This window comes from Ochotona curzoniae, unplaced genomic scaffold (assembly GCF_017591425.1).
Source record: "Ochotona curzoniae isolate NIBS_2020 unplaced genomic scaffold, NIBS_Ocur_1.0 contig_1274, whole genome shotgun sequence".
Taxonomy (NCBI): domain Eukaryota; kingdom Metazoa; phylum Chordata; class Mammalia; order Lagomorpha; family Ochotonidae; genus Ochotona; species Ochotona curzoniae.
In genome coordinates, this window is record NW_024465023.1 from 3,776,125 (window position 1) to 3,792,346 (window position 16,222).

Here is a 16,222-nt window from a genome sequence, read left to right on the forward strand (position 1 = left end):
GAAATTTATGATTATTTCTCACATCACAATGTTGTAGGTATAAAAATCATGTTTTCTGGATTGAGTTATCATTACAGTTATTACCAGCATACAAATGATTTAAAATGTACACACATATATCATACACAACTCAAGGCAGGAAAGAGTAGAATTTTATTGAGCATTTTCTCAGTGCTGCATGTGGGTGTGGACGACTGCTATTTAATCCAGAAAGAGATGGCTTGTAGTGTCATCTAGCAATACCCAGCTCAAAGTGGCAAAGTGTGATATATCAAGCTAGCAGATACGGAGGCCCAAGGACTTGAGCCACCTTCCACTGCTTTTGCAGACTGTGTCGGAAGTGGAGCAGCCTGGACTCAAACCTGTGCCTGTACGGGATGCTGACACCACAGCCGGCTGTTGTAGCCACTCTGGCCACAGTGCCAAGCCCTAACCCTCTCTGCCTTATCCATTCCCCGGATATTTTCTTATAGCAAGCGAAAACAGATTACAGCAATTAGTAAAATCATAATTTGCAGTTCTTCACATTACAAGCTTTAGTTACTTTTTTCCTTTTAGTGAGTCTTTGGAATTCCCAGGAGCACTCCTATGAATCTTAGGGAGAGACAACACGAGCCCAGGGAGATGAAGGCAGTGTTGCTCTCAGCACTGCCAAGGTCAGCCGAGAGGCTGCTGTGGCTGTCAATCAGGACACGCCGTCGCCTGCCACCACCTGTCCTTAGCTTGTCCTCACCGGATCCAGTTACATTCAGTGGGGCCCACCATCCTCACTCCCCAACTGCTAAGCAATTTTCTCATTACATGAACCAAGGTTAGCAGGCTACGAACTTGGCCAAGGCTTCCAGGCCAGGCCTCCACAAGGGTCCACGGCTAGAAAAGGGTTTTGATAATTCACTTAATACAGTGATAGAAATAAAAGCATGTACTTCATATAAGAAAGTGAAGCTTGTGAGTGCGGGTTTCCATGGGACAGGGGGCTGAGGGGTAGGCAAACCCCGCTGCATATTTGCAAATAAAACCAAAGTCAGTATGAGGCTCTGCCCATCCGAGACCACAGCCAGGGAGCAGGAGGTGGCCATGCCAGAGAGCTGTCACTCTGCACATGTAATCCGTAAAGAAAGTCACCTGCTCCAGTCTGGCCTCCACATCCATGTGCAGGCTAGAGGCCCCGACGGGCACCCTGGAGACAGCAAAGGTATGTGTTTACTTCTTCAGTTCTTTTCATCTGAGAGACACAGACAGCCCCATCTGCTGCTTCACTACCCACATCCTTGTAACAGCAAAGGCTGGCCCAGGCTGAAACCAGGTGCCAGGAAGCCAATGCCGGGATTGGTGGGGACGGCTGGGAATCAGCCACCTGAGTTAACACCTGTTGCTCCTCGGGCTACACACTAACAGGAAGCAGGAACTGGAAGCAGAACCAGGATTCCAACTTGAGTCTTAGGCACCAGGCCCAAAGCCCAAGCCAGCACTAAACAGGCCTTTGCTGTCCATAGCAGATTTTGAGCCCACCAGGCACACCTTCAGATTTGTAGCCTCAAGGCTGAGAAAAGTCTGGGTAGGTAGTAAACGCAGAGACACCAGCCATGGGCTGAATGGAAAATGAGCTGGGGCCACAGAGAGGCAGCTGAGGTTCCCAGGCATGCCCAAGCGAGGACGGGGCCGCTCTGCACATGTGGAGCTACTGGGACTGAACAATTGTCAACGGTGCTGCCAAGGGCCAGGACCTTCCGCAGGCCAGGAGCCATCTGACCAATGCTCCCCATGCCCCGAATGCCCATCCATCCTCCCTCAGGCATTGCAGAACAATGAGTAAAGGTGCTTGGGCAGGAGGACACCCATCACAGCAAGCACTATTTGCAAACTTTTGGAATAACTTGCTGCACCAATTATTTCACTCCAGGGAAGTGACATAATGTCTGTCATTATTTCCTCCCTGCAACCCCCGTATTGCTATAGTTTTTTTTTTAAAGATTTATTTTTATTATTTTTTCATTGGAAAGGCAGATATACAGAGAGGAGAGACAGAGAGAAAGATCTTCCGTCCGATGATTCACTCCCCAAGTGAGTGCAATGGGCCGATACTATGCCGGTCCGAAGCCAGGAGCCTCTTCCGGGTCTCCCACGCGGGTGCAGGTTCCCAAAGCTTTGGGCCGTCCTTGACTGCTTTCCCAGGCCACAGGCAGGGAGCTGGATGGGAAGCGGGGCTGCCGGGATTAGAACCGGCGCCCATATGGGATCCCGGGCGTGCAAGGCGAGGACCTTTAACCACTTGTGCCACCGTGCTGGGCCCAGTATTGCTATAGTTTTTGTGAGGCTCTTCAAACTGGCCCTTTCAACGCTTATTGTAGAAGTGACATAGAGGACATTCATACTCTGTAGAATTGAGAACTCAGCCAGCACCAAGGGCAGTACTGCCTGCAGGGGGCGCAGGACAGAGGTGAGCAGCTGGGTCCCAGGACAGGTACTGACTGGGTCAAGGGATAAGGGGAAGCCTAGTGGAGACACTGGGGACCGTGTGCTCAAGGCTGAGGCTTCAGCATGCACCCAGTGTGGGACACGGAGCTGTGTTGAAATGACCTCGCTATCTCGGTAGCAAACGTACTTCTCATGTCCTCTGGAGAGAGGCTGCGGTTGGGTTAGGACTAGAGTCCCTGACTGGGGGGCCAGAGCCACACCCACCCATCCACACATGCGCACAGGCTGAACACTGACACCACAGCAGTGGCATTCGTCGTTCCTTGGCCTAGTTAATGTCAACCACGTCTCTGAAGGTCACAAGTAAGGGAGCGGTGCCCAGGAGAGCGGGCCCCAGCTCACCCATTCAAGTGCTCAACTCTGAGCAACGAAGCGAGAGAGCTGGATGCTCAGCCACTGGTCTTTCTGGAGCACTCTAAATGTCACTGAAGCCGTTCTTTAGGGCAGGGTGGCCACAGTGCATGTTGTCATATTAAACCTGAGAAGTTGCCTAGTGCCCTGAAAGGCTGCAAGGCCAAATAAATGACTTTCTAACTCCAATGGGGAGGTTTGCAAAATACACACACACACGCATACCTACATATATGCATATATGCATATATAGTTGCTACATAAAAAGAGGGCAGAGGAAACAGCAGCCCATGGATTGAAATCCTGCTTCAAAATCTGGCCAAGAACCCCCTACAAATGATTTATGAATGTTAACGATAAAAATTGCAAAATGAGAACTTGGCCATTTATCTATAGAGATTTAATGTCATCTTAACCACAATTTTCTGTCAGTGGCCAGTATTTAATTGCTTTATAAATATATCCTTATAGGGAACCCAGATTTAGATTTTAGCATTGATCAAATCTCATCTTTGTTATAGTTTTACTTAATACTCATTGGAACAGCAGGTATTAATCATTGAATAGTCCTTTTTCTATGTGAAAACTCAGACTGAGATTGTCTCATTTTTCTCTAAGGCGCTAACTTCCTATGTAGCCTGAGGAAGGTCCCTTTCTCAAAGGCCAAGGCCATGTTCTTAGGTGACGCTTAAAATCAATGACATTGAGTACACACACACACATGTGTGTGATGTGTGTGTATATCTATATATAGGAATATATAGATACATATGAACTCACTGGTTCCAACAGCAGCTCTGAACCCACTTTCCAGTTGAGCTGTGTAGTTCACGGTTACATCACTACAGGAGGCCAAGCACGAGGCTGCACCTGAAGGGGACGCCCATCTTCAGCCCAGCTGTCCCGAGTTTACTTTGCATGGATACCTGGATGTGCACTGGGGTTTCTGGCCCCTCTGTGCAGTAACACACTGTGTTTACACTCCGTGTTGAATGCTGCAGGACGCTTGGTGCCATCCCCGGCCTCCATGCACTAGACAGAGGTAGCATCACCACTGCTAGCCCGTAATGTGACAGCCAACGTCACCAGGGAGAGCAGTGGGCACCCGTGAGGCAGAGTAGCCTTGTGCACAGAGAAGTCCGGGCTCACGGGTCAGGGAGACCTGGGCCCACTGCCACCTGTGCTTCTCACCTGCCACTTCACATTGTCCAATTTAGCCAGCTTGCCTTAGTCCCTGTTCCTTTGACATAAACAGCAATCTCTGTCTCACAGTGCTGTAGATGATGTGGAAATAAATCTACAAAAGCATCTAGTAGGCACCCTGTGACTATTTGTTCTTTCTATCCTTCTTGGGTATCTAAGCTCCGGTTGCTGGGAAAATGGAGATGAGAGTATTCTGTACTGTATTAGAAGAATGGCTCTAATACTAGGACATTACACAGTTACAACCCTCAGAAGCAACTACCTGCAAGCTGCACCTCAAGGAAGAATCAAAATTATGCAGGCACATTCCCCCTGCCCCCAATAGGCTTAGGAAACACTCAAGCCTTTAAAAAGCTTTGGGATCATTCCATTACCACAGCTGCAAGCAGCTAAGTCTCAACATCTGAGTGGGCTTCAATTTAAGAAAACAGCATAAAACAATCCACACATGTCACACACTAAGGGGACTTATTTGCATTAAAAATGGTTCTTTCACAAGCTTTGAGAGTCCGTTAACACATCTAAAACATAATTCTATTTGCAAAGGACTTGTTTACATAAACTCAAGAGCACTGAAAGCAACTATTTTGCCAAATGGGGCTAAGGGGCACCTCAAACCCCATACTTACAGAATCATCTTTTTTTTTAACACTGGTACTCAAAGTGAATGTTAACAAATTTCAGTTAGTATGGGTCCCCCCACCCTTTTTTAACAGCTATACTGATGTGTAATTTATACATAATACACCTCACTAGTTTGAAGTGTTCAACTTAGCAGTTTTCAGTAAATGTGCAGAGCTGGCAACCATCAGGACAGACCGGCTTGAGTGCCTGTGCAGCTGGCCAAATGAAGAGGCCCTCAGCAGTGTCCCTGGGCCTAGGGAGTCACACTGCCACCTCCCAGGCCACATGAGCCCAGGGACCCTCCAGAGCCAGCACACAAGCTGATGTCAGTCTTCTAAACCCTCCTGGGGCCCATATTTTACCTCTTGACCCTCAAACTGACTACAGTGAAAGGTATGCTTTGTCAAGTTTTGAGTTCATGTGGGTCAAGTTCAAAGGACACAGGGGAATGCGCCACCTTCCCCCAGTGAGGAGGGGTTGGTGGTGTTGAACGTATATACACAGACAGGAACAGTCTGAGATTTCAGGAGAACGGAGTAGGCATGGCTCCTGCACGGATGCCCAACCACTGAGGAGCAGGGAGGCTCTCAGCAGGAGCAAGACGTGAAATCAGGCTGCCTCTCCCCAGCTGGAAGCTAATGGCTCGGCAAGTGTGCAGTGAGAGAGGAGCTGACAATCTCTGGGTAGCACAAAGTGCTAATAAACACTGTTGTGTGATGGGGACTACAATATATGGCATCATAAAAGCAAATGTTATGGCACTTGACTTCACGGCCTATAATCTCCCATTCAATCGGAACAGATTCTTCCATCACCAAGAGAAAGCTGGACGATTTAATTTTCATCTCTATTCATGCACAGGCCTGTGTTGGAGTTCTTCCATATTTTCCATTAAGTTACTTGAAATATGGCTGCGTCGTTTGATACAAACAATATCTCAAACTGACATCAACAATTTGGGCTTGGACCAATTGATTTTATTCTAAATTATCTCTGGCAGATGGATGCTGGTAGCTGCCCACACGAGATCTGAAAAAGCCCCATTCTCTAATTTAATATTATAATAATTTAAAATTATAGCTTTATTAAGAGGAAACATGGATTTATTTATAGCGGACACAGAGGGTTTCCAATGGCCTGTAGGGCTGTGTTCCGCTTCTTGCCACAGCCCATGTTTACGTAACTTCTATTGTTTGAACCACTAACAATGCTCTGCCACAATCATTTCCTCCTTTTGAAGCAAAGCAACGAGGAAATGTTACAAAAGCAGCCCTCAAGAGACACACCGTATGCACTGTCCTTTCCTCCTGGACCAAGCCATGTCCAAAGATCATGTCTGCCTTTGGACCTGCAGACATTCCACTTGAAATCCCTTCACCCTTGGTCTCAGTGATGTGGCAAGATCCTGCTTGTCCCATTCATATAGCCATGGTGGAGGCTTAGTCGCCAGCCCTTGGTTCTCTTTTCCCTTTTCTCTTGGTAAGGGCTTGATCTTCTTGACCCAACCACCAACAAACCACCACTTCTAACCAAACAGCATTATTAGTAGCCAGCTCTCTCTCCATTTGGGGGGGGGAGGGGTATCCTGCCAAGAGATTTGAAATTGTTCTGGAAGTTGATGGGGATGGAAGCATCAATAGACAAGGAAGCCAAAGCTCAGAGCGTCTGTGTCAAGTCTGGAAGGCCAACTAAGCAGGAAGCAGCAGATGCAGCACACACACCCAAGGGCTTAGATGCCAGGCCTTCCCTTCTCTCTCCCACCACTAGGAAGCTCCGCATCTGCTTTCAACACCTGTCGGCTCGCCCTCCCACTGCAGCCTCAGCCCAGGCCTTAGGGAAGTCTAGTCAAGTGTCAGACTCAACATGCTCAGCCAGATTTGACACATTGTCTGCCCCAAGCCAGCTCCTGCTTCTGACATGCTCACTTCTACCCATGACATTTCCCCCTACCTAGTCACCTGGTAGTAAATCATCTCAAGTGACACACCAGGCTTCTCCTCCCCCACCGTCCTAAATGGCTGCTTCCCCTACCCAGTCCCTTCTCCCTGTTTCTTCTGTAAGCACCTTTCTGGCTCTCTCTGCTGCCCTGCACGCCAACCGTCAAGTAACCTGACTCCCTGACACTTGGCTTGCCTGTGTTTCATCACTCCCATAACATTTCATCAGTTATCTGAATTTTGAGATATGATGATGTGACTTCAGTGTCATCCACGGCCTACAGGGTAGGTTTACAAATCCACCCTCTGCTGATGGGTCCAGGTTGCCCCACCCCCACCCCAACCCCAGGCTGCTCCTCACAGAGCACTGCCCAGGGGATCTCCCTGGCCACCCCACACCCCACCAGCACCTCAACAACTTCCACGTACGCACAGGAGAAGATTTCAAAAAGCTCATGGGCAAATATGGATTATATAAAACACACACACACACAAAACTGCGTGATGTAAAAGAGTTTTAGACTTAAACTTATCTCTTATTTCCATCTGCCCCACACACTTTCTGAAGTGCCCCTGTAAGGGTGTCCCTCTTCACGGAGCCTGTGCCACCACCTGGGGCTCAGGGAGACATCCTCACCAATGATCGGTATGGCAGTGCTCTCCACCTCTTGGCCGCCATTGGCCAGACCTTCAGTGACACATCATTTCCTGTGTGCCGGCTCAGGCCTGTACATGCAGAATAGATCCCTATGCAGCCTTGAGAAGTAGGTTCACCAAACCACCAATCATGATTTCTTGCAATGCAAATGATATATACATTAAATGGACAACTTGAGAAATTATGGCCTCCTGGAATGTCTTCTTTGCAAAAGGAGACGCAAGCTGCAGCCACTGTCCTTCTGGGCCGTCAAATATACATAAACTGCTGTTGAGTCACCACAGTGAGAAAAGCTTCTAAACACTAACTCTGTCTTATCCAGTAAATACCCTGCCACTTCCAAACCAGCTTGTTGGGCTGCAAATCGTTTGTTATGGTGATAGTCAATTTGCACATCTCTGAACTCAGAGCTAGGTCAAAAGGCAGTGCTTCTGAGAAACAAGACACATGGTCCTATAGGTTCTGGAGGTGGGAGAACACCTCCCCTCCTGTGGGGGTCTACACCATGACGTGCACCAGTATCTTGTCATTCAAGTACCTTGGTTTAAAACAATAAAGAAAAAGAGCCCAAATGCTAAAGCACAGCTGTAGAACTAGAACTTAATCAGGCTCTTCGGATGATTTCTTCTCATTCACAGCTGATCACCACTCTTCCCTGCCCTTGAACCAGATCAAAAGCTCCAGCAGGCTAGCATTTCTGTTGCTATTGCATCAGCCCAAACCACCAGGCTATGCTTCCTGAATGGAATTCCCAAAGGCTGAATGAGGTTGTGAAGCAGCTTGGGAAACAGGGTCAGTCCCTTGGCATTTACAGTCACAGTGGCACAGCCTATCCCCAGATACTGCAGCTCAGTCGTTACAGATATGTGACTCTATTAGCAGGCCTGGGAGGTGGGGGTGGAAATTAGCACCCGAACACACAGATAACGCCAGGAGAGGAAAATGTTCATGCTGGGAGCTCCAATGCTCTTCTAAGACCTGCCAACTGTCAGACACCTGCTTCCCAATTCAGCGGCCAACACAGATGATGCTGCAAAACTCTAGGGGTGGCGCCAGAGGTCAGAAAAGGGGCAGGCAGACAAGGTGGGTGTGGTCATAAAAGGGCAGCATAGACCATCCTGTGAGTGACAGAGATCTTTTGCATACGCACTGTGGTGGTGGAGACACAAATCTACAGTGTGATACAATTTCAGAACTCAACGGGCGTGTGTGGAACTATGGCCAAAACGGGAGAACTTAAGTCAGACTGCTGGATGGTCTGTCAGTATCCTGGTTGTCTATCTACTGGTGCTGCTGTACCACAGCCCTGTGTGATGGGCATTGAGGGGCAAGCGGGCAAAGGGCACACACATGATCCCATCTTATCTCTTACAACTTGGGCAAATTCCAAATGCAGCCTTCTGCAGTATAAGTTACTATGCTATAAGTTAGTATACTGTATACTAACTTATACCTACAAGAGGCCAACCTTCAACAAAAAGATGTCATCCCCGAATGTGGGCCTGTCGCCCTGCTCTCACTGCCAGAGGCCACCAGCACACCAGCGGAGCGACCCCCCTTCACCCACACACCCTCAGAAACACCTGCAACCTTGGTTGCCACAGGGACATATTTAGCCGCATTCCTGTTTATCACATGGTGGCATCTTGACCTTGGAAAAACTCTCATGTTTTGAACCAAGCAACAATGACCACACCCAAGCCCACTGTAAAGTGGCAGCCCTGACATGCCCTCTGCCTGCCAGGCACCACCGGCAGAACCCTGCTCTTCTGTGGTGGAAATATTTGCCTCTCTGCTGGGGAAAAACACGAAGAGCAGTGGGAATGCCCTCCTTTTCAATCAAGTTTACTTGTCAGTGTTTTCCTCGGGCCTGACCAAGGAAAGGTCAGGGAGGGAGAAAGTCTCCAAAATTCTATCAGGTGAGCAGCACCATCACCTCCCCCACTTTACCAAAGCGTAGCACCTGCCGCTGAGTGGGGGCTGGCACCCTGGTACCGTACGGCCTGCGCTAGTTCTCATCGCACTCCAGAAAGGGCCACAGCAGGCTCTTAGCTTGCTCCTCACTGCAAAGAGAAGCAAGAATGCTGTCCTTACTCACCAATGTCATTGCCACGATCCGAGAGGTCCTTGTCCAGGATGCCCGAGAGTGCACTGCCCACCAGATCAATCTTTGGCCCGTCACCCCTACACAAAAACACAAATCCAGACATTTAAGAATTGTTGTGCGTCCTTCTCATCCTGGCGCCTTTCCGGCACACACATGTCAAGGAAGGTGCTGCTCTGAGTGGTGTGGGTGCCACTGTGGCCTATGTGGGAAGCAGAGGGAAGCAGGAATCATCTGGCCACGCAGGCCATGGCACAAGCCACCAGCACACTGGAGAGGCCCTCCCCCACACACATTTTCAAAGATGGCGGTTTGAACAACAACTGTTTGCCAATGCATCTCTAGCCACACACCCTTCTGCTAGCTCCCATCCCGTGGCCAAATAAGCCTTGGCAGACCGGTGGCTTCCCTTTTAAGGCATGAGCAGTTCAGCCAATGCGGCTAGTCAAAGGTCAGCTACTTTTATCCTTGAGAAAAAGGTTTTCTGGCCTGGGGCTGGGGCATCAGCCAGGCTGATGACAGGCACAAAGTGTCAAGTTGAGATCTGGCAGCCTGAAAGCTGGCACTGGGGCCAGGCCTGTAAGATGAGATGGCTCCTGGTAGGGGGTTACCAGCATGCCCGTCAGGACACAGTGACTTTCCTCTAAATCTGGGATAGGAGCAGCCCTTGGGGGCAGGCACGGGGCTTGTGCCTTACACACCAACAGAAGTGTCCTCTACACTATTCTAAAGGCCAGCTCTTCTGGCCCTTGTCAGTAGCCAAACCTTCCTTGAGGCTGCCCAAAGGCTGAGAGGGCAGCAAAGTGGAAACGACCCTTGTGCATAAAGCGGGAGGCGAAGCTGAACAGTTGTTCCCAGCAAAGCAACAGAAATAGCCCAACTCCCAGCTCCTGGAGGCCACCAAGGCTGGAAGCCGAACTGCATGAGTATCAGAGTTGCTCAACAGGCACTTGTCAAATAGCCACTGTGTTGGGGGGACTGAGAGGGCCAAGCCAGGGGTCAGCCACTCTGGATGGGCCTCATGGGCTAAATGGGAAAGACAGAAAGACAAGTGCAAGTCTTGTAGCACAGGCTATGTATCAGAGGCCTATGGGAAAAGAGATCAGTGCAGGGGCGCTGCATGGTGGTGGAGGGAAGGGACAAGCAGGAGGTGACCACAGAGGCAGGCATTATAGAAAAGGGAGAAAGGACACATCTGTAAGGGCATGAGGGACCAAGGATTCAAGTGTGGCTGGGGGTGCCCAGGTATTCAGGGGTCTGATGACCCTACAGAGGAACAAGAAGAGAAAGGATGGCAAAGTTGATGAGGGCTGGCCTACGCTGGCCCGGGCTCATGGCTCAGTCTGTCTGGGAGGTAGCATGGGGGAGTGAAGGGAAGTTGCAGGAGGAGATGAACAAAGCCAGAAGTCAGGAGGGGGTGTGGGTGACAACGGAGGAGGAGCTGACAGCGCAGAGAAGGAAGTTCACGGATACCATGCAGATACTGTGCCATTTAATATGAGCCTCAAGCATCCCCAGAGTTTGGACCTGGATGGGCATGTGTAATCTTCTGAGTGGAATATTGTAGAAGTTCAGAATGATTATCAGGGAAGCATTTGCATTTCTAAGTCATCCAGTTTTCAGCTAGGAAGGAGTTAAGTGGCTGAGCACCCATAGGTGGCCGTTGGTAGCCTCGAAGCTTGAAGGATTTGGTGCTGTTGTTCTCCAGACTAACATACTGAACTGCACTCAAGCAGACCAGACCGCCCTGTGCTTTTTTAGGACACAGTGAAGATCAGACCTAACAAGAACACATGTGTCCTGGGAAAGAGACCACTGAGACAGTGAGGTGTTCGGTTTCTCAGTTGTTGTTCAGGGGTGGGGTAGGGGTGGGAAGATGGTTTGAGGCAACACCTTGGCATGCAGCTGGTGAGTCTGTGAGAAGGGCTGTTGGCAGGAGTGGTTTTGCTCGTGAGTTAACGATGCGTATTTCAGGAGCAGTCAGCTGAACATGTGGTTTAACGGGGCATCTTGGGAACTGTCAGTCCTGCAGTCACTTCCCTCTGATGCGACAGCTGCAAGCTTCTGCTGCGGGTGTCCCGCAGAGGGCTGCTGTGCACTACTACGCTCGTCTACTCTCGGGCCCTGCTTCTTTTGTATCCTCTTCCTGTTGCTATCACACCTACCACTGTACTCTTACAAATATTGTGTTTCTTATGCTATGTAGATTTCAAGTTTTAAGTTATTTCGTTTTAATTGACAAATAATGACATAGATCTGAGGAGTGTTTTGAAATAAGTACACACTGAGGAATAATCACATTAGGCCATTAGCACATCTATCAGCTAAGCATTTTTCACCTCTTTGTGGTAAGAACATTTCAAATCTTTTCTACTGGTTTAAAATATACACTGCTATTAACAGTGGCCACCCGCTATGCAGCACAGGACCAGAACCCACCATGTACACCTACTTCGCATTGTACCCTTTGCCCACTGTCTCCACTTCGTCCACCCAGTACCATCCCAGATCCCAGCCTGCAGAAGCGCCATTTTGTACTCCGACGACCTTGACACGTTTCATTCCCCATGTGAGACTGTGCAGTACTTGTCTCTCTCGGACTTATTTATTTCACTTAGTGTGATGTGGACTGGCACAAGTCACATGAATAAATTTCAAAGAGCAGGCTATATGAATGGGTCAGTGGCTTTCACAATGTTCCTAAGCTTTGATTCATGTGCTTCTGGGAGTCTGTTAGAAACAGGCGGTAACACCCAGCAAGGTCATATGCTTCAATGTGCTTATCACAGTATTATTTGTCATGACAAAATATATAAATAAAAAAGAAATGCAATATCTTGCAAAGTAGGAGAGCATGACGACACTGGATGGACTTCCACTTCACCATGAAAGTGATGTTTATAACTGGATTGTTCTGAAAAGAATGAATGCTTGTGTTACAAAGTGGAAAGGGAGTTTAAAACAGCACATGCCGCAATGCACAGATATCTCGGGTCCTCCTGATGTCACAGGCAGAGATGTTTTTTGAAGACTGGAAGAATTCATGTTTACAGTGGTAATTCCTGGGTAGTCTGATGAGCGAGTCCTGTCACTCTGCCCAGCACCCAGTACACTGAGGGCTTCAAGGCACACCTGTGGATTTCATGAATGTTCACCATGTTCTCTGAAATGAGAATGCCGAAATTGGAAGCTCCACAATGCTAGTAAGTCCTCGTCTCCAGAACAAGACTACAGATGCATTTTCCGTTCCTTTTGAAGCTTACTTCTAAGACAGTACCAAGAAGACAAACATCACATTTCCTCTGATGTGTGATGACTAATATGGAGAGTACTCCAAAAATGTAACATATATGAGTGAAACTGCCAACCTGAAATCCTGAGATTTGATGACTGTTTGTAGCCCTTGTCTATACTCCTGAGCAACAGTGCTGAGCTCTTTATTTAGTGGAGGATTAAATCTGTAATTAAAAAAACAAACTGAAAGTATGTCCGCGCAAAAATTAGAAGAAAAATAAGAAAGGAAGAGGTGAGAAGATGGAGGTGAGGAAAAGCAGAGAGGCAGAGAGGGAAGTACCATTATGTTCTTAAAATGATATGTATGAGGGGCCAGCATTGTGGTACAGCTGGCTGCTTCCCATTACACTGGCATCTTACACTGGCATCAGTTGGCGTCCTGGCTGCTGTACTTACAATCTAGCTCTCTACTAATGGCCTTGGAAAGTAACAGAAGGTGGCCCAAATCCTTGGGTCCCTGCACCCATGTGGGAGATTCAGAAGAAGCTCCTGGCTTTAGCCTGGCTCAGCCCCAGCTATTACAGCCATCTGGGTAATGAACCATCAAGTAGAAGATATCTTTCTTTTTTTAAGATTTAGTTATTTTATTGGAAAGGTGGATCAGATTTATGGAGAGAAAGAGAGACAAAGATCTTTCATCTGCTGGGTCATTCCCCAAATGGCCACAATGGCTGAAGCTGAGCTAATCCGAAGCCAGGAGGAAGTACTTCTTCTAGGTCTTGCACACAGGTGCAGGGTCCCAAGGCTCTGCGCCATCCTCCACTGCTTTCCCAGGCCACAAGCAGGGAGCTGGATGGGAAATGGAGCAGCTGGAACATGAACTGGTGTCCAAATGGGATCCTGGTGTTTGCAAGGTGAGGGTTTAGCCATTGAGCCATCTTCCTCTCTCTGTAATTCTGACTTATACTTAGAACAATGGTATATATGAAACACATGAAATCTGTTCCCTTTATATAAATAAATTCAAAAAATTTTAAAAGTATCGATGACTACAGACTAACACAATTCAGGCAGCTCATGCTCACTCTTCCTTCTCAAGAGTATCACTGAGGTTCATGGTGATTGCCTCCAAACTCTCCTGAGAACTGCCCTGACCACAGATAGCTCATGCAATGATCTCATTTGGGAATCAGCTGGCAGGTGGAGTGAGGCATGCTAAACTCAGAAGTCTCAACCAGGTGTCTTACATCAAAGCTAGAATAAGCACTTCCTCCAGGCTTCGGATTGGCTCAGCTTCAGCCGTTGTGGCCATCTGGGGAATGACCCAGCAGATGGAAGATCTTGGTTTCTCTTTCTCTACTTAAATCTGACCTCCTTTCCAGTACATCTAAGCTGCTTGGTCAGCATCTGTGTCACTTTGGCCAAGTTACCTAAACTCTCCCTGACTCGGAGTGCTTCATCAGCAAGACTTGGCTAAGTTACCTGAAACAGGGTCACTTCTGAAGGGCCCTTGCAGAGCATTCACACCAGGATTCCACCATTTGAGAAATGATGCAGGGCAGAGGGTCCTGCGAGAATGCGGGCAAAGTCTGGAACATTTCAGCATCTTCTTTGCTTCTAAATGTTCATATCAGTTAAAACTGGAAATGCTACCCCTTTCCACTCTCAGTGAGCAAATGTGACTTGCCCTTTAACACCCAGAGACCCAGCTCTCTTTGTCTTGGGGCCTGTGGCACCCCTCTCTACTCCCACCCTCCTCTCATCCCTGAGCTGGTCTGACGGCCCAGAGCAGCAGGAGCCCCCGGGAGAGGCAGTAAGTAAGCAGGCCCAGATTCTACAGCCTCAGCCCCTGCCAGCGGGAAGGAAACGGCCCCTGCTCATCTCTCGCGCGGAGCCCTGGTCCCTCTGGCCAAGAGCCGGACACAGGCCCCAGCTGGAACCATCTCTCCAGGGCCAGAAGTGAGTCTATTTTGAAAACGCAGTAGGTGTAGTTTAAAAAGGGTTCTGATCCCTCCAAGGAGGGGAGCTGCAGCTGCTGTTTTGACAGCGCTCAGACCGTGGGTGCCTAAGCATTTTACAATGTCTATTTGTAAGTGCCTTTCACTGTATTTATAGTCTCTTCCAACAATGCTAAGCAATTTCAGCTCAAAAAAATACCCAAGTTTCTGAAGTTCTCCAAAGTACATGTCTAGAGTGGCTGGCAGCCAAGGAGGATGCAGGCCCCTCTCCCTCAACAGTTCTATTCTCCCGAACACGAGAGTACGATTTTAGCAAAAAAGGTGTAGTTGATCTCCAAGAGAGAGAACAGAGCCCATAGTCTTGCAATTTACCAGCTCCTCCAAGTGTTACTGTCTGGTGAGTTTCTCTGCTCTCAGAACACAGGAGCGGGCAGGCAACACACACACACACACACACAGCACCATCAGAACAAGGCAGCCTGGCTCCTTTCTGGCTTCTCAATAAGATTCATGCCACATTACTGGGTATCTCTGAACAGCTTTCCTTAAGGATTCTATATGCGACTTGGGTAAGTAAGCCCCTGGCTTGACTGGACAGGGAGCTGAAAGTATGCTAAGGGGGCTGACTGGTGCCAGCACCCCAGTGGGCGTAAGCAGGACCCATGCTGCCAGAGCAACAACGGGAACTGCTGGCCTTTGCTGGCTGGTAAGGCTAGGCCACTAGGATAAGCACCTTTCCGCCTGCAGTCTTTTGTCCTCACACACTGCTGAGACCCACACAATGGAGGGCTTGGCATCCCTGTTGCTCTGAGTGTTGCCGGCGAGCAGCCTCAGCTGCAGAACCCTCCTTGGCCAAGGTTCTCCTTTCTAGGGTGTCCCACTCCCCATGGTATCAAGGTCTTGGCCATCAGCTCACTTGCACAACTCGAACGGGTCATGTTGGCTGCAAAACTCCCCAGGGATGTGGTCAGGGTTTCTGGAGCCAGGATCACAACCTGACTTCTCCCTGCACACAGAGCAGCTTCGTGGTCCCTTCCATGGGCATCAAACCCTGGCACAGGTCTTCCTAATGAATGTGGGATGGCGTCTGCTTCCTGGAACACCCCAGCTATGAAGCCTTATTTTGATTCTACAGAGAAGGAAACTGGAGCTCAGAGTGGTTAAGTCATTTGCCCATAAGAGGCAGCAAAAGGAGTGAAATAGCAGGGCCCAGACTGGAGCCTACCAACTCCAGAACCCAAGGTCTCGACTACTTCTCAAATCTGCTTTATTCAGCCTTAGGATGACACAGCCTGGAGGTCTGGACACAGGGACAGAGTCATCAGGGATGCTAGGCAGCCTGCGTCACCTTGGCTCCAGGCTTCCTAGGCAAACTCCCAGGTGAAACAGTTAAACAAACAAAATCCCCAAAGCCACCCTACCTGGAAGGGCTTATGTGACCCTGGCCTAACGTGGGGCTCATGCACAGATGAGGGCATGGAATACACAGTACGTGCACTCCTTGTGAACATGAGCTTGGCCAGTGGCACTGCCCCATTTAGCCCAACATGGGACAGTTAAGCCAAGACATGGCATGGAAAAGGTGTGGGAGCATGCAGGAAGCCAAAGCAGGCAAACAAATATATAAATCAGCAGTAGCAGCAGGAACAAAACCACCAGCAGCAAGCACAGGCAG

At 48.9% G+C, this 16,222-nt stretch overlaps 1 protein-coding gene across 3 annotated transcripts in view; it reads right to left on the reverse strand.

Annotated features, from left to right (window-relative positions):
- Window positions 1–16,222, reverse strand: part of SH3KBP1 (SH3 domain containing kinase binding protein 1) — a 305,428-nt gene that overhangs the window by 25,037 nt on the left and 264,169 nt on the right. For all 3 annotated transcript variants that reach the window (XM_040997748.1, XM_040997739.1, XM_040997757.1), the window contains one exon: window positions 9,350–9,435. In XM_040997748.1, coding sequence (XP_040853682.1) covers window positions 9,350–9,435 — 86 coding nt within the window. The remainder of the gene's footprint in view (window positions 1–9,349; window positions 9,436–16,222) is intronic.